The sequence below is a fragment of the Photinus pyralis genome, unplaced genomic scaffold (genome assembly GCF_008802855.1).
Source record: "Photinus pyralis isolate 1611_PpyrPB1 unplaced genomic scaffold, Ppyr1.3 Ppyr1.4_LG1, whole genome shotgun sequence".
Lineage (NCBI taxonomy): Eukaryota > Metazoa > Arthropoda > Insecta > Coleoptera > Lampyridae > Photinus > Photinus pyralis.
The window spans coordinates 47763363-47783645 of record NW_022170249.1 but is presented as its reverse complement, the minus strand read 5'-3'; the positions used below and the strand labels follow the sequence as shown (position 1 = coordinate 47783645).

General features: G+C 38.1%; 3 protein-coding genes across 3 annotated transcripts in view; 2 read left to right on the top strand and 1 right to left on the bottom strand.

Moving 5' to 3' along the window:
- The first annotated feature begins 4804 nt into the window (after window positions 1-4804).
- Window positions 4805-6934, top strand: LOC116158584 (protein pinocchio-like). The gene is made up of 4 exons (XM_031471387.1): window positions 4805-4947; window positions 5908-5962; window positions 6015-6264; window positions 6322-6934. The coding sequence occupies exons 2-4, from the start codon at window positions 5916-5918 to the stop codon at window positions 6463-6465; spliced, it is 441 nt and encodes a 146-aa protein (XP_031327247.1). The 5' UTR covers window positions 4805-4947; window positions 5908-5915; the 3' UTR covers window positions 6466-6934.
- A 4787-nt stretch (window positions 6935-11721) lies between these two features.
- The window catches only part of LOC116161973, a 35561-nt gene continuing 26999 nt past the window's right edge, over window positions 11722-20283 (bottom strand). The window contains exons 4-17 of the mRNA XM_031475488.1: window positions 15009-15316; window positions 14750-14928; window positions 14490-14701; window positions 14141-14439; window positions 13683-14094; window positions 13417-13628; window positions 13209-13369; window positions 12971-13160; window positions 12742-12921; window positions 12572-12689; window positions 12359-12521; window positions 12181-12311; window positions 11975-12141; window positions 11722-11926 (exon numbers count right to left, since the gene is read on the bottom strand). Coding sequence (XP_031331348.1) covers window positions 11722-11926; window positions 11975-12141; window positions 12181-12311; window positions 12359-12521; window positions 12572-12689; window positions 12742-12921; window positions 12971-13160; window positions 13209-13369; window positions 13417-13628; window positions 13683-14094; window positions 14141-14439; window positions 14490-14701; window positions 14750-14928; window positions 15009-15028 — 2649 coding nt within the window. The 5' untranslated portion in view covers window positions 15029-15316. The remainder of the gene's footprint in view (window positions 11927-11974; window positions 12142-12180; window positions 12312-12358; window positions 12522-12571; window positions 12690-12741; window positions 12922-12970; window positions 13161-13208; window positions 13370-13416; window positions 13629-13682; window positions 14095-14140; window positions 14440-14489; window positions 14702-14749; window positions 14929-15008; window positions 15317-20283) is intronic.
- LOC116158650 (enoyl-CoA hydratase domain-containing protein 3, mitochondrial-like) lies at window positions 16929-18282 on the top strand. The gene is made up of 5 exons (XM_031471475.1): window positions 16929-17101; window positions 17151-17248; window positions 17296-17431; window positions 17479-17669; window positions 17715-18282. Exons 1-5 carry the CDS (start codon window positions 17063-17065, stop codon window positions 18112-18114), a joined length of 864 nt encoding a protein of 287 aa, XP_031327335.1. The 5' UTR covers window positions 16929-17062; the 3' UTR covers window positions 18115-18282.

Here is a 20283-nt window from a genome sequence, read left to right as displayed (position 1 = left end):
TCTGCTGCTGCTATATATTCAGCTTCCGTCGTAGATAACGAAACCAACGGCTGCTTCTTTGAACACCACGAAATTGGTCCGCCACAGTAATATATAACATACCCGGTGGTACTTCTACGAGTCTCTACGTCGCCTGCAAAATCTGAATCACAATATGCAATAAGATGCACATTATCATCTTCGTTGCTAAACTCAATTCCTTTACTTTTCATTGTATTTAGATATCTAAAAATTTGTTTGACATTCGAGATGTCTGCTGTACTTGGGTTCTCTATTTTTCTGCTTAAGTAGTTAGTTGCGTATGATATATCTGGTCTGGTTTTACTCGATAAATATAGCAAGCTGCCAATCGCTTCACGATACGGATAGTTCTTTGTTGATTTTTCGCACAAAACCTTCTGGTCACTGTTGATCGGTGTATCGGCAGGCCTCGCTTCACTCATTTGAAAGTCTTTTAGGATTGATTTGGTGTATTTTTCTTGACAGAGTATAACCTTGTTATCCCTTGTTATTACATCGATACCTAAAAATGAATTCACATTTTCGTGTGTAACGATTTCAAACTTTGTGTGTAGTTCTTCCAGTAATTTATTGATTTTTGATTCGTCATTGCCCATGATTATACCATCGTCTACATAAATTCCTAAGTATAGGTCGTCGTTTTCACTTCTGAACACACACGGTTCTGTTTTTATTGCTGTTAAACCGAACATCTGTAACGCACTTGTGAAATGCTTATTCCATCGTAATGGCGCTTGCTTCAAGCCATAAAGAGCCTTTTGTAGTCGACAGATTTTATTGTCTCCATCATATCCCTCTGGTAATTGCATGTAGATTTCATCAAGTAATGCGCCATACAGGAAAGCCGTTTTTATGTCGAATTTTTTCATTATGTAGCTATTCTTGGCACCTAAAGCAAACATTATTCTTAATGAACTTATGTTTATTACCGGACTGAATGTTTCAAAGTAATCTACTCCATATTGTTGTTGACATCCACGCACGACTAGACGTGCCTTATATCGACCATCTGATTTTACTTTGAATATCCACTTGCTCGTTAGAATTTTCTTTCCTTCAATTTGTGATTTATCGACAGGAACCCAAGCATTGTTTTTCGTTAAAGATGCCTTCTCTTCTTCGATTGCTTCTTTCCATTGTTCACTTTCTGGCCCATTCACAGCTTCATTGTACGTTAGTAGAACATAGTCTTCGTAGCGTTTTGGTAATTTAATCACTCTGCGTTCTCTTGTAAGTTCTTCATTTACTGTAGTATCACCAGTCTGGTCTATTATTGGGCTGCATTCAATGTTTTCAGGTATTTTCTCTTCGTTCTCGTGTGGACGGTCATTTACCACTTGAACCACTGCATTTTCCTTTCCACCTTCGTTTTGGTTCTGTTTAAATATAACATCACGTGAAATTACCACTCTTTTTTTATTAGGATCAAAGAGTCGATATCCATTAGTAGCGTATCCAATGAATATATATTTCATGCTACGTACATCGAGTTTTCTCAGGTAACCTAAAACTTTCGCATAAGCTTCGGCCCCGAACAGCTGGAGATTTGATAGGTTAGGTCTTCTACCGGTCCAATTTTCAATAGGTGTTACTTTAGTCACACAGGAAGTGGTAGGTGTTCTATTAAGTAGATACGTAGCTGTTCTTATTGCTTCACCCCAATATTCCTTGGCTAGCTGCGAGTCAAATACTAACGCCCTAGCTTTTTCCATGATTGTTCTGTTTAATCGCTCCGCTTTTCCATTCAGTTGAGGCGAGTGAGGAATTGTGTAATCCAGAATTATTCCCTTTTTTATACACCATGTTTTTATATTTTCATTTTTAAATTCACCTCCATTGTCACACCTTATTTTAGACACTCTGAGGTTATGAAGAGCTTCCGCTTCTTCCACAAACTGTTTTATGTAGTCTATTACTTCGCTTTTCATTGTCAAAAGGTACGTTGCACAATAATGAGTGTAGTCGTCCAGTATAACTAAAAAATATTTCTTTCCGTCCCATGTGATTGGATCAATTGGCCCGCACACATCCGCATGCAGTATTTCCAACGGTCTTTTGGCTCGATATCTTATTGTATCAAATGGTTGTCTTATTTGTTTAGCCTTTAGACATATTTCGCATACCTTTTCCAATTCCTTACATTCATTTTTGGAAAGATTCAGGTTGTCGGAAACATCAATCAATTCTTTCATTGTTGCCCCACTTAGATGACCTAATTTTCTATGCCAATCTTGTACCTTTTCGTTGTTTTCGGCCAGCATACTTTCGACATCAGATGTTGACGACAGTTTTACCGTATATAAACCATTTTCTTGTTTACTGCCTTCCAGCACAACTTTATTAAGCTTAGTTATTACTACTTTGTCTTTTGCAAAAGTCACATTTCCACCATTCTCTGTTATTGCACTAACAGATAACAAGTTTTTTCTTATTTCTGGTACGTACAGCACATTGTTTAACACACAAAGCTTCGCCGACAATTGTACCTTTGCCTTGTGCTTCAATTGTTTGATTTTTCTTTGCCACAGAGATTTCACTTTGAATTTCTTCTAAGTTTTTGAACATCCTCTTATCGTTAGACATGTGTGAAGATGCACCAGAGTCCACCACGAAGTTGTTACTGACGTTGAGATTTCCAGTTGTTAAGAATGCTACTTTTCCCTCCTTTTTGTCTTCTGGTTCTTCCTTTTTTCGAAAGAAACAATTTTCTTCCCTGTGATTAGTTTTCTTGCATATTTTACACTGCTTCATTTTCGATCTACAATCTTTTGAAAAATGGCCTGGTTTTCTGCACGAATAGCAGATCTTCTCGGTGTAATGTTTCCTTATGGGTGTTGCATCCTTTGTACGTTTTTCCACAGCTTTGAATGCCACATTTTCTTCAGAGTCTTTCTTCATTCGCGATTCTTCTGCAATTAACCTTGCAGTGAGATTGGTTAAGTTTCTTTCAGCAACAGGAGTTGATTCCCAGACAGTTGCGAAATGTTTATAGTGTTCCGGGAGTGTCGACAATATTTTAGACATCAACATCTCGTCAGTTATGTCTTGCTTTAATGATTTTAACCGGAATGCAAAGTTTTCCATTTTACTAATATGTAGCGACATGTCCGAGTCTTTTTCATATTTATAGTTGAAGAATTCCTGTAGCAGGTTACATTTTTGTTGTTCACTGTCCTTTTGGAAAATAGTGCATAATTTTTCAAACATTTCATGCGAATTGTTACAGTTTATGATGTGCATTATTAATTTCTTGTCGATAGTAGTCATTATCACTTTTTGTGCACGCGCGTCTTTTTTGACCCATGTTTCTTTGTCATCATCCTTTGTTAGGTCTGTAAACTTTTTGTTGCCATTTACGATTTCATAAGACCCGTTGGCTTTAAACAGTATGCTTGTCTGGAATTTCCATACTTGGAATGTTTCAGCTCCCATTAATTTATCTATTAGAGTAACATCTTCTATTCCCATTATCGACGATGACGCCATTTTTCAACAAATTTATCCGTTTTTGGGTTTTTTTAACACGCACAGTTTTTTTTAAACGCACACAGCTTATGTTTTAATAATTGTATTTTAGAAAGAAAACGTCTGGGCACATAACCTGTTTTAATTATTTTATTTTAGGTAAAGTAAAATTTATTTGACACACCTAATAAGTACAAGTACAAGGTACAACTTATCTACCAACTATTGGTTTTCTACATTGCCAACATATTTTAAACTAAAGTAGCAGTGATGCCAACAATTACTTTCAACAGTATTACTATGCTAGTCAGCTAGTGTTCGTGTTTTTCCCGCAATAATGGCAATATCCGCGACTTTTCCTTCACCTGCCGATCACGGTCGAGTACGGTACAAATCCAATTGTCAATTGATGCGACGCCGCTGTCTTCTCTGTTTTATTGAGAAACTGGTAACTAATTCATACCCATACACAAAATTGCCAATGCTAAAATATAATTTAGCACATCTTTCCGCCCCCCAGAAAGTGGCTCCCTAGCCCAGTTAACCCATATCACGGATTAAATCTGTGCCCATATATAACCCGGGGATTGTGATGGGGATTTTACTGTTTTATCATAAAAATCATTCTTACAATAATGACTTCATTAGCGAAAGTATTAGAGTAATCAAGAATGCTCCACCTTTGGCAGAGATCCGAAATTCCAATTGAATTTTGAACGCATTTTCTGCTTTACTAGTTTATTCAGAAGCACTTCTGACGGCATACCGCATACGTCACGGCAATATCGACTTTTGGTTATGACGATGACCCCGTAATTGACGAAATTTTCCGGATCGTTAAAAAAAGTTGTTATCATCTTCGCCCTTGTTTTGTTGGGCGGATCAATTGACGTTTCGTTTCGCCTAATCGAACATATTGGGTTCGCTCATTTCTGTAAATCCGCAACTAATTGACGCAGACATCCAATCCCATTTTAATCAGGCGGTCGCTTTTAATTATTGTTTATGTCTGTGGAGTGGAAACCAAACAGTGTGACGTCAACGACGTATTAAACAAATATTTCACCTGGCGCAAATTTTAATTGTGTTTTTTATACCCATTTTGTTATCTTTTAATTAACAAAAATCACGTAACTGACTAATGACTTGAGTTCAAGGTTCTTCGGAATCTAATTATTTAGGTAAAGACGTATTGAATTGAAAAAAAACATGCACTTCTACCGAGCGTGAAATTTCATAGTACGTTTTTCCGATTTTCTCCGATAACGTTCCTCCCACCATCGCCATCGTGACGCCGCCGTCGCTGACGTAGCCGAAACCCATTGTATAAACCGTACTTCGCTCAATTAAATTAGTTGCCTCCGAGCTCTCTTGTGTTGTACACGTCTTTGTTTGATCAAGTTATAGTTTTTTGCCAATTTCGGCGCCAGTACTTCCTTTCGGATTATAAACCCAAACCATGTAAGTACATCAGGAAATTACGAGAGTGCATTATCAATCAAAAAAATTTGCAAAATCGATACGTCGGGCTCATTGGCAGAAAATAGGGGCGGCAGAGTGGCGAGGGCGTATCGGCGCCTATGGTATTGACGTAGTGGTCCAGACGGCGCGTTCAGCGCTCCAATTTAATTAACCGTTAGAGTACTTTGTCCTATCAAGTGCGTTCAACAATCGATTGAAATTGTGTCAGATCCAAAAAAATTACTGTTTGCAAATTGCGCTCGTTAAGGATATTTACCTGTCGCTTAGGTAATCGTTGTCATTATCATTCAAGGACCGTTTTATCAATAATGAGATAGGGGAACTACCCAAACGTACTTGTAACCATTTCGCGTTGTTACTTTCATGACTTTCACGATGATATTTGAGAAATTAGAAAGGCAATATTGATATATGTTTGGGATCCGTTTCCTAGTTGCATAATTTCTGGACAAACGACGCATTTCCATGTGTCTTTTATTATGATCACGAGCAGGGGTCACCCGCGCGCTCATAGAGCGTATCGAATTTTTTTTTATCGATCATGCATCACACGCAAGCTCGTGTTTCTAATCCTGTCGATCGCGGTTTCAGCTGGATTTAATGAAACGCGTTTAACAGTTTAGTTCAAGGTTGCCGTCGGGGTGCCAGCTAAATTTAAATTTTAATCAGCCGTACGCGATAGCGCCGTATCGCGGCGTTTATATTTAAATATCCGCGGAACCGTTTCAAATTTTAAAAGGTTTCCGTTATTTACAAAGATTAACGGTTAATGCGCAACGCCCTACTTTCATCCGAAGTTGAGGGTTTCGCCGGAAAATTTTTGCGCGGTTTCAATAATATTGTGAAAACCATTCCCCCCAAACTTTCACCTCCCAATCACACCGCAACTTATCTATGTTTGAACTTCCCTTGTACTAATAAACCTATTTTTTTTTACAGTGTCTAACATGTCACTGGTAGGAGTCCACCCTCGAGGATACCACTCCAACTCTGGGTAAGTCACGCGCAATTCTTACTCAAACCTTGACTAATAGCCTACTTTCTAGTTCCTTATCGTCATTCAGCTACAGTCTGGATGATATCACCACCTGTTGCAGCCCCCAGTTTAATTCGGAGCATGTTCTAACAATCGAAGAGCTGCGATTACAAATGAGCAGTTGCTTCACCTGCGGAGTATCCTGGGTCGAAGACCACGTCTCGCTCGATTGCTCAGAATGCGGCGGATACGCAATGGAGAGGCCATGTCCAAAGTGTGACGGTACCTGCGGTTCACTGTGGAAGCGCGACCTTACTAAGGTGCGACCGTAAAACTGCATGTCACAACTCCAAAGAATGAATGAATTTCTTTTATAGACCCATTCCAGTAGCAAAGCGCAATGGGAGGGTGAATGCAAACGCGCCGCGACGAAACCACAACCACCCAAAAGCTTCGTTTCGAGTACCGCCGCCACCCACGAAGTATGTGCAAAATTAGAAAAATTGGCGGCTCACTCTTGACGCCATGCTAGCGTGTAGCTATTTAATTTTAAGTCTTAGCTAAGGATTACAACAGGGTTTACTGATTTTTCCATAATTAATTTTGTTTTAAAAAATTACGTAAAAGATTCAGTAAGCCTTCACTTTGCTGCGACACAAAGTTCCTTTTTAATTATGTATTTATTTACTTAACTTTTTTGTACTTTGACTGTATATACTTGAGCCAATTAATTTAAAAGGAGCTTTTTGTGTTTAAAATCTCAAAAGGCTGTATTGCTACTGTTTTTCACCCCTTCACATTGTCCTAAACTCTTTGTGATAAGATTGAAAAGAGTGTAGCGTATTATTTTCTTCATTACTTAATATTATTATTATCGATGACGTTAATTTCATAATTTTCGTGAAGTTTAGATACACTTAAGTAGTAATTTATATTACTAATGTAAACATTTTCACTTTGTATTATGAAATAAAAAATTTACGCAAACAATACCTACCCTTATTTAGGACGCATTTAGAGAGCTTTGTTTGTTTGTTTTGCTAATGATATTGGCATACTTACTAAGGAAATTTCAAACGTCGGGTGAGACAAAGACAAGCGAAAAAAGAAAACAACACTGAATGACGGTTACGGACGTACGGATACAGAAACTTGTGAGTTTTTCTAGGCGCGCACTTGCGTTTTTTTTGTCTGCGATTGGGCGCAATCGTAATCGTGAAAAAAATAATTTAGGCGCGTGACTATTTTTACGACTGAACAATCGTGCGACATAAAATCGCAAGTGCGCGCTTAGCCTAAAGGCGCGTACAGACATGCAACAGAACATTGTAACGTAACAGTGGCGTATTCACCGGCCGGTGTTCCATGGACACGGGCCTTTCGAAAAATTCTCCTAAAAAGTTGATAACATATTGGAGGAATTGAAGAACGCAACCACTATTAAGTTCATGAATCTTGTAGGAAAAACTATGTTAAACGGGAGTAGGTACATAAGAAAGAATTTACCACTCCATAGGTGAGAACAAAAATAAGCCAACCTTAAGATCTTCTGTAAAAGGTTTTGATTTTAAAACAAATTTTCATGGACTTGGCATGGCAGCTTTTGAAAGAGTGGAAAGGGACAAAGTGTGGAAGATGGGAAAGTTCGTGAATAAATTATATGGAGAGACAAGAATAGGATGGAAGGAGTCTGTAGTGTTCTGGACATGTAAAGGACTAAAAGACAGGGATTCCCACTTAGTCCAAACTTATTTAATCTTTACTTAAGAGAAAAAGTATTAAGACAGGGTCAAGGTGGAGGGATAGTAGTGATAACAAGAAAGATATGGTCCCTCGCATACGTGATCGACGCAGTGATCATGACAACAGAGAGAACAGATGAAGGAAATGATGGGACGAATAGAAAGGAAAGGAATGGAGCTAAATGTAGAAACGTCGAAGGTGATGACTGATGAGATTTGGGAAAGGGGGTGGAAGCCTGGAAGGAGAAAGGAGAAAAAAGAAATGCAAGGAGGAAAGAGTAAAAAAGGTAAAAAAAATTAAATATTTATCGTATCAAATACAAAGAAACAATGGGGTAAATGAACAGATAAGAGAATAAAATTAAGGAAAGGGGGGGGGGCGATGACTCGCAGGTGTGGTGAATGGGGGAGAGGAGGTTCAAGAATTATTTTAGAACAAGGACGTAGCTGTTCGATGTAGTTGTCAGAGGGGTATTCATGTACGGAACGGAGCGGAGATATGTGGGTGGAAGGAATGGGGCCAATGAAACGCTGTGAAATGGGTTAACGGGTCATGATATCAAGATTCGACCCTCAACAAAGAAACAACTTCCGTAACTCTTTAGCGTCTTAGTTAATAACTATTTTGCACCTTCGGGGTTATATATGTTACATTCAAGTAATTGCTTTTGTAATACTAATTATTTTTGACTGCTTCTTAGTATTTCATTTGGAAATCAACTTTGCACTTTTGCCTCGAAGTTTACTACGTATTTCTTATGGCAGTTATTTCATGGCCGTGTCAATGGTGACTATGTGAGACAATCTTCCATAGATATAGCGTTCAGCCATTAAATCTGTTCCAATTACATGTTTTCGTTCAACATTGACACGATAATATCCCGGAAGCCACTCGCATCTTAAGAAAAACACTGGGACAAACATACATTGTAGACCGGGATCAGGTGTTCTGTGACCGGCATCCGGCAATCTGTCCGGTGGAGAGGTTTATGGGAGGGAGATAGCTATACAATAGAATACTGAGCATGCGCACTGAGTTGTCTGTCAAATTGACATTACCGACATTTCATTGACGTGTTATTTCCGTAGAACATAGAGGGGTTTACGGTGTTATTACATTACAGTAGAAAACACGAGTAGTTTTTACGAAAGTAATAATTGAAATGGTGCGTTTAATTTGCGGTGAACGTAGCAGCAAATAAAGTGCAATTTCAATCTATGCGGAAGTTACAAAATATGGGCTTCGTAACTTAATATGAAGTGATCCTTTTTTGCGACGCCTATGGTTATCAGCTGTTTACATTCGGACGCTACTGCGCATGTGCGGTGTTCTACCACAGTGTAAAATATATCTCTGTCTTTGTTAGGTAATGTTGGCACAGATGCTCCTTATTGCGAAAGTAAATGGTAGATAGTAAATCCAACTTGCATCTAAACGACCTTATTATTTGCGATAAAACATTTTGTAAGTTGTAATGTTCCTAGGGGGGGTCTATCAAGCCGACACGGAAAACGTTGACTTACCCTATACTTATGGTTGGCAACTCTGACAAAAACTACAAGCAGAGCCACCTACCTTTCAAGTCGAAACGATGGTAGTCTCGCGGCACTTTTGAATTTGGATGACAGTCGGCTCGATATGGATGGCACGAATGGACTCCTACGTTGTGTAATCGGTTCTTTTATGTGTTGGGACGTGAGACATAATCGGGAAGGGAATTAAATAAAAGACAGAACTTTTGTGCGTAACAAATGACAAGATCAAATAAATATATTAACGCACACACAAGACCATGCCAGGGAAACCTTCTCCGGGACTAAAACCCTGGCATAGGCCACACAAATACATAAAATAAATCACCAACAGCAATAAAATGCAAGAGAAAATACACATAAATAAAACATCTCAAATGGTATGATAAAAATCAGATAATCAAATCAAATGCAATTAAACAAGTTCATACAATCAAAATACACAAGACATCATAAATGCAGTGGAAAACATGATAAATCAATTCAGTGCAAAAAAACATCAAAATACCTGTACGATAAATAGAAATAACACAACTCGTCAAATAAACAAATTGCATGTACATAGGAAACATGTAAATGGTGTGGCTCTACTCCATCCTTCAGTTAACATAATTTAATTTAACACGAAAAGTACATGTGAGAATGCCATTGGTCAAATAGCAAGTATTCATGTGAAAATCGATTATCGCTCAAACAGAACATATTTTAAATAGAGGAAATGTAAATGAGAGGGCCCCCACTCGTATTGCTAAGATGTTAAGAACTACAATCCGCACGAGACGAGTAGGCAACAGATACAGCGAAAGATCTAACTGCATTAGGTACCTACTCCACGGAGACAGAATTACCCACTCGCACACACAAACATCGAAACATCAAATAAAAGAGCCCCCCTTCGTATAGCTAACGCACAAGAACTGTAGCGAGCCACGAAACAGAAAGTAACAGATACAGCGAACAATCAAACTGTATTAGGTGCTTCCCTCACGGAATTGTTACGGGTCAATCGAACAGAGCAACATCACACCGATAATCAACTCCTCATGAATAACAGAAGTAAATTACTTAATTAAACAAAATAATGGCATAATCATCTGTACAATATGACACAAACATGATTCATCTAACGGTACACGAAACAAAAGGCATGGAGTACGCCATGATTCAGATATCGTAGTTTATGCAAAATCAGCAAAATGTAAATATCACATTGTGGCAAGAAATTCAATGATTAAATATGTAGTGCAAGAAAGAATAAAATGGTTACTACCTGTAAATACATCTTCAAAACACCACCACCAAAAATAATCAAGAATAATCAAAAAAAACCGGGAAAGCGTGTGCCTTCCGTCGGCCTCGTCGCCATCTTCTCTCCATTCTCTCCTAGCTTCGTTACCAAAATCCCCTAGTATTCGGCATCTGCGCAAAACGGTCGTTGGTTATATACAGAGCATATTCTATTTTTGTTTCAGATGTAAATGTGTGTTGCCTAACCATCAGGGCGGATTATCACAAAGTGCTTAGATTTAATAGGAGCGTTTTACCCTAGTGAGGATTTTTGGCGCTGTGTCAAGCCATTCAGACACCTTTCTTCCCCATCGAGTCGGTTGATTTTAAAACCGAATTTGGGGAAAGAGTTTTGATTTCCCATTTAAAAAACATGACATTTAGAGGATCAGACCAAGGTAGCAGCGAACTTTACTGTTTCGCTGTGTCTGCTGTGGCGAGATAAACACGCTGGGCTGCTATTGGTTTAAGGGTAAAAGGGACGGTGCCGCAAAACTTGCGTTGGGTCCGTTACCGTTTTTTTTTACCCGGCAATATAAATAGCGAAGAAAAAGAGAGGATGGATAGAAACTGTGAAAGCGTCAATTTTGTCCACTCGATTTTAATGGCTGCAAGAGAAAAAATGGCTGAAAAAGTAAATAATTAGGGGTCGGGTGCTTACCGGCGTTTGGGTGTAAAGTTCGAGTAAACAATTTCGTTTGTGAAACGTTCAGTTTTTGTATAATCGAGTTTCAAATAATACGCGACGTTGAAATTGTTCGGTTAAGAAAATTGTGATTGCTGCATGAATTAACGAGAACCTATTTAATCCCATCGAGTCGATCAGCATTTTTTTTCATAGAGTTTTTCTATGTCTTCTAAAGTATCTGCAATTACCAAAGAGCGCTGACCTTACTCTAGTGTCAACAACGCGAGAATCTCTGGATCTCTATGACGTTTTCATTTAATACGGACTAAGAGGTATCGTAAATGTATTGATAATAATAACGGCCATGCGTAAAGAAATTCAAGTAGTTTCCTGTTTTTATGTGTATTTTAACAAAACTGAACTGTGGTTTGCATTTTTAAATGAGTTACATTATTTAATGATCGTCATATCAGGGTTTCAGTTTGTCAACTCATTCCCACTTAAGTATACCATTGTGAATATCTGAGTAGCCAGATAAAATATATACTTGCTTATTGTAACTATTTTTATTTGAGAAAAAGAAACATTTAATCGTCTAATAAATCCAAAGGTGACGGGTTGTTGACTACCCCTACATCATCGGGTAGCTTATAACCCAACACCTGATTACGCCTGGCTCGCATTACCTCGATTACATCTTTAGTTGACCTTTTCAAATGGCTCTCATACGGTTTTCCTTGCTTGGTCTTATGAGCAAACTCATCCAATTGCTTTTGACCAATAGACATTTCACTAAAATCGGTCCGTAAGTGAGTGCAGATGGAATGACATACTACCTACTTCTCGATTTCACGATGTAATGACTTTAACCTCGCGCCTACAATTGCTTGGTACGCAGAATCCTTTTTAAATTCGTAATTTGGCGCCGATTTCGATTGAGCTTGTATACAGTATTTCAGTAGACCTTTTAGCTTTTCCAACGCCTCATCTTCTCTGTCCGTGAAAATCTAATCACAATGAATATTTAAGTCGGTGCTCATACTCACTGTACTCAAAAGAACTCCAGGATTCGACTGATGGAAAGCCAAATATGAGTCTCGCGTTTTCAGTATTTCATTAACACAAAATGCCATGCTATTCGGACCAGTAATGGTTTTAGCCGGGCACGGGAACTGATCTAAAATCGCAACTTTAAGTGAATTGGCAGGGATAGACGTCAAATACTCTGCGCCTTATCCTCAGTAGGTGGAGCGCTTGAGTTACTTAGCACGCTTAAAACTTCAGTTTCCCCAAGAATTGTACCGCTAATGCTTTTCTGATTCAACGGCGTCGGAGCTCCAGAGGTAGTTTCTTCGTTAAAAGTGACACTGCGCGAAGAGTGTAGTAACTGAAACGCAGACATGCTTATTGAAAGGCAAACTTGATCGAGGCATTTACAGTCCGACTTTTCTTCATTCTGGATTGAAATGTAACGCCGCCACTTTTGCCAATTGGCGGTGGTGCACCATCGGATTTGGTTCGGTGAATTGAGCTCTTTAATATTCCATATTTCGCGCTGAAGTTGGACTGAGTAGTAAATTATGGTACTTCAGTCAACTCTTACCTACGTTTTTTCAAGATCCGTTGTACTTTCCGTTTCTTCTTTACTTTTTAGTGAAACTTTATCTGACCAAGTTTCACTGTCATAATATGCAGCTTTCTCTATTTCTTGTGCGATTGTACTGTACCTCTCCAACAATTCCTTTGCTTTCAACGGGGCGCTTTTTGTTTCTGGTGCACCTTTCCGACTAAAAATCGAGTCGGTTCGCAATTTCGTGTCTTAGTATTGCTGCCTACCTGATAATAGTCTCGTTGTAAACACGGTACTTGTCTAATATGTTACTAATGTGAACTTCTTGCGAGCTAGGCATTGCCAGCACCAGATGACATTTCATATTTTGTGCGCGCAAAGTTAGGGCACCTTTGAGATCCATGTGGAGTATCAAAGCAGACGAACTGCCCACGGGTTTGGCCAATTCTTGTTGAGCTAAAAACGCAAGCGTGATGATAACGAAGAAGTGTACGTTTCCGTTACCAAAACCATAGCAATGGCCCAGTACTTGCGACACGGTGAGAAACTCTCCATTGCGAGCCATGGACCAAAACTCATCCAAATGAACGTGATAGTACCAACTGTGTTGGTCGTTATCTTCAAGCTTGGGTCTTGTAGTGTGACTTACACCTCTTACAGTGCGCCTAAATAAATTCACTCTTTAGTTTCAACATCAACTAAAGCTACTTACTTCGGGTTTAACCGGCAAAATTTGATTAGCAACTTGCTTTTGCCAGAACCTGGCGGACCAACTAATATGATAATTGGAGCGGGAGGTATGTCAAATGGAATAATAGGGAGACCTAAAACTGGATCGTTTAACTGCTGTATAAACATAGCTGTAGATGCGTTCCGAAAGGCTTCACTTTGAATCGATCCCTCAAAAACATTTTTAGCAGACACCTATAGGTACAAAAAAGTGTTATCTTATTTATTGAGTGCCCTAAGAGCGCTTGCCTTAGTCTCGGCATCAATAACCTCTCCATCAAGAACCGAGATATAGTTGACGTTATATATGCAAGCGTCGAAATATCGATCTAAACTACTCAGATAATTATCTCTAAAATCGACTTCACTTAAAGAATTTAAGTTTCTCAAGTAAGATAACTCCAACAGATCTCTAAGATTGTTGGCTTGCACAGTGAGAGACTGAAGTGTGTCCATTCCTTCACAGAATTTAATTGTACTTAAATGGTTGTAGTCTAAGTTTAATTTCAAAATGTCGGGCAATGTCTTTAAACCTCGGCCTTCACCTTCTTCAAACGTCTCTATGCCATTACTTTCAAGATTCAAACTCAGCAGCGGCATGTGATTCAGATTTTCGATGCACTTGATCATATTGTAAGACAAATTGAGATGTTTTAAATATCTGCAGAATAACACATTGCAATATTGGTAAGGCACTCGAGACTCACTTAAGTTCTTGAAGCCCTTCAATCACCTTAATTTGGTTGTGGGAAATATCTAAATGGACCAGTGACCAAAACAAGCTGAGATCATTAATCTTTGCCACATTATTGAACGAGTAATTAACGTACGTTAAATAAAGTGGAGGGTTGAAGTTCAGTAATTTTCCAAGGCAGTTGTGTGAGACATCCAGATACATCAAAAAGGGCAGTTCACTTAAAGATTCCACATTTGTTAGGTCATTATAGGACAAATCGACGTATTGAAGAAAGTGATGTAACTGAATAATCCTAATGTCTTTGAGGAACTGAAATTCGCAATTAAATACATAGGGAAGTCACGCCGTGGATTTTTAACCTTCTTTGAAAGATTTGCCTTGCACAGCACAAATCCGTTAGTCTCGGGCGATTTATCCAAGTAGGAGGAACAGGCAGCAAGAATGCGGTCCGTTAAAACACCTTGCTGTTCCATTTCGTTTAACTCCAAGTCTTCATAGCGCGTCAGCTTGACGTAGGGTTTATTCTTATCGTTCCAAGGATCCTCCTCCAAACCATGCGAGCCCCATCCAACTACAAAAAAGTATCACGTGCTTAGGAATTCTAACATGGCAGACTCACCGGGAAAAAATATATTGGGGTCAGGACTTTCCGGTCCCCAGTTCACAAGAAATTCGTCTTCGGAAGATTCACTTTCCGATACCCTTTCCTCCGAATTTTTTGAGGAGTTGGAAACATTTAGGGTAGGGCTTGATCCTTGAAGTACATTAATTTGCGATACTCTCGCCGAGGGGTAACTTCTATTAGATGTCATTTTTAATTCGTAGTGACAGAAATTCGTTTTCAGCGCTATTGTTTTACGGTAAATGGCGAAACTTACTCGTTTAGTTTTGCTACCATTCTTCTTGGCCAGGTTATGTGATCAGTGATTGGTGGCCGGTGCAGCAGATCACACCATGACGATGGTTCTCGACTTTGAGGCTTTAATGATTATTGGCACAGAGGAAATGCAATTCTTCTATGTTATTGGGTAGGCTATCATTGTGACAATGATTACGGTTCGTCGTGGAACCTCCCGTTGAGACACTGCACGAAAACCTAATTCGGAGTTGTCGAAAATAAAAATATTACTTTGGAAACTCGGACCGTAACGGCCTTTTGAGCTCAGAGGGCGCGTTTATGCCTTATCTGTAACAGAAACAACACAAAGGAAGGAATAAGAGGGATAGCCAATAGCGCGGTACAAAACATTGCGGTAGTTCGAAATTAATCAAGTACTCGTATACTAAAACAGTATTTAATACTCAATAAGAATCAATAATTAGAATGACTTTAGACTAGCACAGCAGAATTTTGATCGATAACGAATCGTCCGTACAAATTGAAGGTTTAGACGTGGTACAAAGGAATCTTCGAAGTGACAAAAGTAACGTAGACCAAATCAGGTCTTGGAAGATATACCTATTCTTCGTAGCAACAAAAAGCGTCAAAAGGTTTCATAAATACTTGCAGTTAAACCGGAACAATAATGAAGGTGTAAACAATTAACTTCCATGGAAGTAGGTCACCAGGTAATGTAGGTATTAGGCGATTGATTCGACATTGTGCAATATTGAGAAATCCAAAATTCTACGGTTCCAATACAGAATAGTGATGTAGGTAACAATAATCAGGTAGACAATAACGAAGAAAAGAATAAGCTAGAAGTAAGAGGGCCGTAAACCGTCAATATATCCGCCAAAACGCGTCGGTAAAAGCAAATCGCAAGAGAAAACCTTCAGTCAAATATATCTTACATTAATTAAAAACCAGCAAATAAAATTCCTTATCGTGATACATTCTATTATTAATTATACACATCGCATAATCAAGGTTTCTATTTTTTGAATTTGCCACAACATGGCGGACGGGCTCAATTGTCACCACTGTCTTGTATAGAGTTCACTGTAATCATTGAATTTTTTATACAATGCTGTAATCTAAACTAACCGGGTTTACAAAGGAAATATATAGATGGCGTAAGAATACTAGTATTAATTTGGAACTTAAATAAAACGTTATACAATATTTCATACTCCCAGAGAGCCCTAGGTGCTGCATCCCGTTTCACCCAAAATGTTTAGAACTCTCATGAGTATTTTCCGAAGTTTTTTTCTTGAGGGTCATAGCAACTCTCGTGGCTCTTCAGGAAATTATGGAAAGCGTTCACGGACAGACACTCGTGCCTTGAGCAAGAAGACGTTGTTTCGTATGGGCAAAGAAAGATCATATCAAAGAGTATGGCTACTCTTTGATCATACTACACTATGATCTTTGGTATGGGGGTTTAGAAGGTCGCTCAAAATCTTCTTAACTTAACATTGGTATTTTCTATTTGTATATTTGTAAATTATATTGTTTGTGAAGAATTAAATAACTAATAAAATACCTACAACTACAATTCATAATAAGTTACAAAGGCGAAACGAAAATAAAAGCACATCTCGCAACCCACCATACATAACAGTATAAAATGAATCTACTAGTACATTAATGCACAACAATTTAGTTCTAGTTCTAGTGAAACTTTCAGTGTAAACCATGCCTTCATATTTGGTCCCCCTAGTTAGAAAAAAGACTAAATAAATGTGTAAATTTACCGTTAATTATTAAAAAGGAATTTTGTGACAAGTATGCCGCCGCTACTGAGTATCCCCTCAAAGAACCCGCCGCTGATTGTGGCAGTTAAACTTATGCAACTCAAAATACACTCATGATTCACCTGTTGCATTAGCTGTTCATAATAATATTTTTTAACCTTTTAACGTAATGGCCATAAATTTTATCTTTACTATCCATCTGATGTACAACATACATTTTATTTTAATCATTAAATAATTTCCATTTTAAATGTTCATTTATTGATGGTTTAGTGAAGTAACCGACTCAAGTACGATGAATTTCTTTGCAAAATCGATACTACAAAAAGCAGGAGTAAGACCCACTCTTCTCTCTTCAATTTGTTGCACTTGCAATTTTTTAGTATGGCAATCTGCACAGATTTATGTCGACAAAGGCTCTAACAAAGGTGACGTTTAATAATGGAATCAAAACGATTACATTGGCTAGCCCCGAAACACGGTACGAAAATGTTTGAATTCATTTTTTAATCTTTGAGTTGTTAACAGAAACACGCTTTCAATTCCAATGGAACGGGAGCTTTTGAAACATTTATCGGCCGATTGGGAGAATAACGATTTGCGGGTGATTGTTTTAGATTCGGAAGGTCCACTTTTTTCGGCCGGTCATAATCTGAATGAAATGGTACGATCAGTTAATCGATATTGTATAGTTAATCGCCGTTCTTGCAGACTACGAAAAATAATCTTGAGGTACACAATGAAATTTTTCACTTAGCATCTAAGGTGATGTTTGCCATAATTGATTGTCCCGTGCCTGTTGTTGGAAAGGTGAAAGCGGGGGCGTTTGCGGCCGGTTGTCAGTTAGTTGCGCAGTGCGATATTGCAGTGTGCACACCGAATTGCAAATTTGCTACACCTGGGTAATGGATTTGTATTTAGGCTGAATATTTTAGAACTTATTGCAGAGCAAATGTTGGAATTTTCTGTTCGACACCGGGTGTTGCAATTGCACGCTGTGTACACCCTATGGTTACACGTCACATGCTGCTTACAGGGTTACCTTTAACAGCAAACGAAGCAAAGGACAACGGGCTGGTTTTTAAAGTGTGCAAAGAGGAAGATATAGACAAGGAGGTCGACCACATTTGTCAAAGCATCATGTCAAAAAGTCGCGCAATTATTATGAATGGTAAAAGATTCTATTATAGGCAGGTGGATTTGCCGATTAAGGAGGCATTTAAATTGGGTGAACAGGAAATGATCGACACCTTGTCTTTGAGAGACACACAAGAGGGCATCGAGTCGTTTCTGCAAAAAAAGAAACCTAATTGGTGTCACCGTCCAGACCCATTAAATAGTAAATAGATTTTCATAGCTACTTATTGGTATACAAAAACAGGGATACACTAACAAGAATAATAGCGGCTACATATGGATACAAATTTTGGATATATTTATATAACTAACCAGAAATAATTATGTGTATGTTACTTAAAATAAAACAAGATAAGAAACCCTTATCCTCAAGGTAGATTCAAGGTTTAGACAAATACAGAATTAAAATACAAATAATTAAACCTGGAGTCAATTCAATCATATCTCTGCCTCTACTCCATGAGTTATGAAGTTTTGTTATATCAGATACCTCTGGTTCTATTTTTTACAGATCCTTTTTGTATATTAATATTTGGAGCTTACTCTATTTATTATAGGTACTGTCGGTTTAGATTTTGGGAAGCTTTCATGTTTCTACTTCTATCTGGTTATAGGTGCACAAACCGTGGAAGGTGCTCAGAAGAAAGAACAGGAGTCACTAAAAAAACAGCTAATCGAATGTAAGAGATTGCGCATGTGCTCTCTTCATGTGATAGAAACAGACAGAAAAATTAATTAAGGGTAGTCTGGACATTTTTTAGGCAACCCATTAACAATGTGTACGTTTGCTAAAAAAATGTATTTCACTCGGAAAACAGATTAGTTAAGGTTGACCTTATGTGGGATCTTGTACTATTACCCCTACAATCGTGACACTAGAACTGGAAAACTATGAGTAAGGCAGCTGGGACGAGGACGAGCTGAAAAAGGCCAAGGCGAGTGAGTGAGGGACACAAAGTTTTAAATTTTGGAGATAAATTATCTAAATGAATATAATTAATATCCATGTCGACGTAGATGCGATTGGTAATTTAAAATGTTCAAAATGGCGACGAACTTTTTCGGAAAATGTGAGCACAAACGGTTGCTTTAAAAGTAAATGGCATTTAAAAAAATAAATTTAAGAGTTAAGACAAATGAAAATACAATTTATATGAAAATGTGAATGTATTAAATAAACGGTGGACGAGGCGGTACGGTAATTCGAGAACCAGAAGATTGGCAAACCCTGCTTTTGGCCAAGGTCGGCGGCTTCGGAACGGTCTCTGACTCCTCAGGTAATCAGACTGAGAAATGGACGGTCGGTTACTGACAAATGAGCTCTAGAACAAGAAAAACACGAATTATTAACTACGGTCTAACAAAACAAAAGAAAATCAACCCCCTTTATAATTGAAATAAAAATATCAAACGCTTTGGTAACTGAAAGCGAAATTCTTTTAAATACGGACTAATCGGTAAAAATGCAAAATTGGCCACATTGGAAATACACGACAATATCTGAAAAAATCCTCTCTAAACCAAGCCTTTTACAGGAATAATCCATGAGTTGGTAACAAAGCGTTAAAAAATTAAACCTAGAATTAATTTTTCGGCTTTCGGTCTCCATAAAAACCTAAGACTAGTTTTAACATTCATATTAATTAAGCGCGCTTCATTTGACACCAAACCCACGTCAAACGGAAGTGTACTACACACATTAATTATCTGCGGGTAATTATCCTCACATAATTGGCCGAGTTGAGATTTCTAAATTAATAATCAATCGATTCTTCCAAGCGAAGAGAGCTTTCGGATGTTTCAAAGATAATTGGAATATCCCCACCGCAACGGTTACAACCGGCAAATGTAATTAAAGACCCTTTCTGCGACTATATGCGTAAACTAGTTTAGATTTGTTTTGTTTATATTAGTCTGTACTCGTACTATTGTTTTTTTAGGAGTGGAAGGTCGCCATTTTGGCGAACATCGTATCCTTTTATACACCAGCCGATGGTTATATAACATAGTAATTATGTTTATAATAAACGTTATTAATATTATTATTTCCAACTAATTTGCCAGCTTTGAACCAAACTTCTAACACCATCAGGACGTTATACAGTGTTTAATAGAATTATAAAATTAATAGAAGGTCTACTTATATCGACTGAAAAATAAACCTTTCTGAAAGATTGCGGACCGAAGATCTGACAGAAGGCGCGGTTTTGCTTTTGATTATAAGAAGAGGTTAATAGTGGACAAACTACAAACAAGTATAAATTGTGCACAACTCCTGTGCAGATAAAGTGCGTTTTTTAAAACCGAAACACCATTTGTTTTGACAGCACCAATGGATATATTTCTTGCAGACGTCTAATCACCCTTTTTGAGTACACT

What these genes read in the sequence shown, in the direction of transcription:
- LOC116158584 (XM_031471387.1), top strand. Translation starts at nt 5,916, where the DNA reads ATGTCACTGGTAGGAGTCCACCCTCGAGGATACCACTCCAACTCTGG. An exon ending in GGATACCACTCCAACTCTGG is followed by an intron (nt 5,963 to 6,014) that starts GTAAGTCACGCG and finishes CCTACTTTCTAG; the next exon opens with TTCCTTATCGTCATTCAGCT. An exon ending in GGAAGCGCGACCTTACTAAG is followed by an intron (nt 6,265 to 6,321) that starts GTGCGACCGTAA and finishes TTTCTTTTATAG; the next exon opens with ACCCATTCCAGTAGCAAAGC.
- LOC116158650 (XM_031471475.1), top strand. Translation starts at nt 17,063, where the DNA reads ATGAATTTCTTTGCAAAATCGATACTACAAAAAGCAGGA. An exon ending in GTCATAATCTGAATGAAATG is followed by an intron (nt 17,432 to 17,478) that starts GTACGATCAGTT and finishes CCGTTCTTGCAG; the next exon opens with ACTACGAAAAATAATCTTGA. An exon ending in TGCAAATTTGCTACACCTGG is followed by an intron (nt 17,670 to 17,714) that starts GTAATGGATTTG and finishes AACTTATTGCAG; the next exon opens with AGCAAATGTTGGAATTTTCT.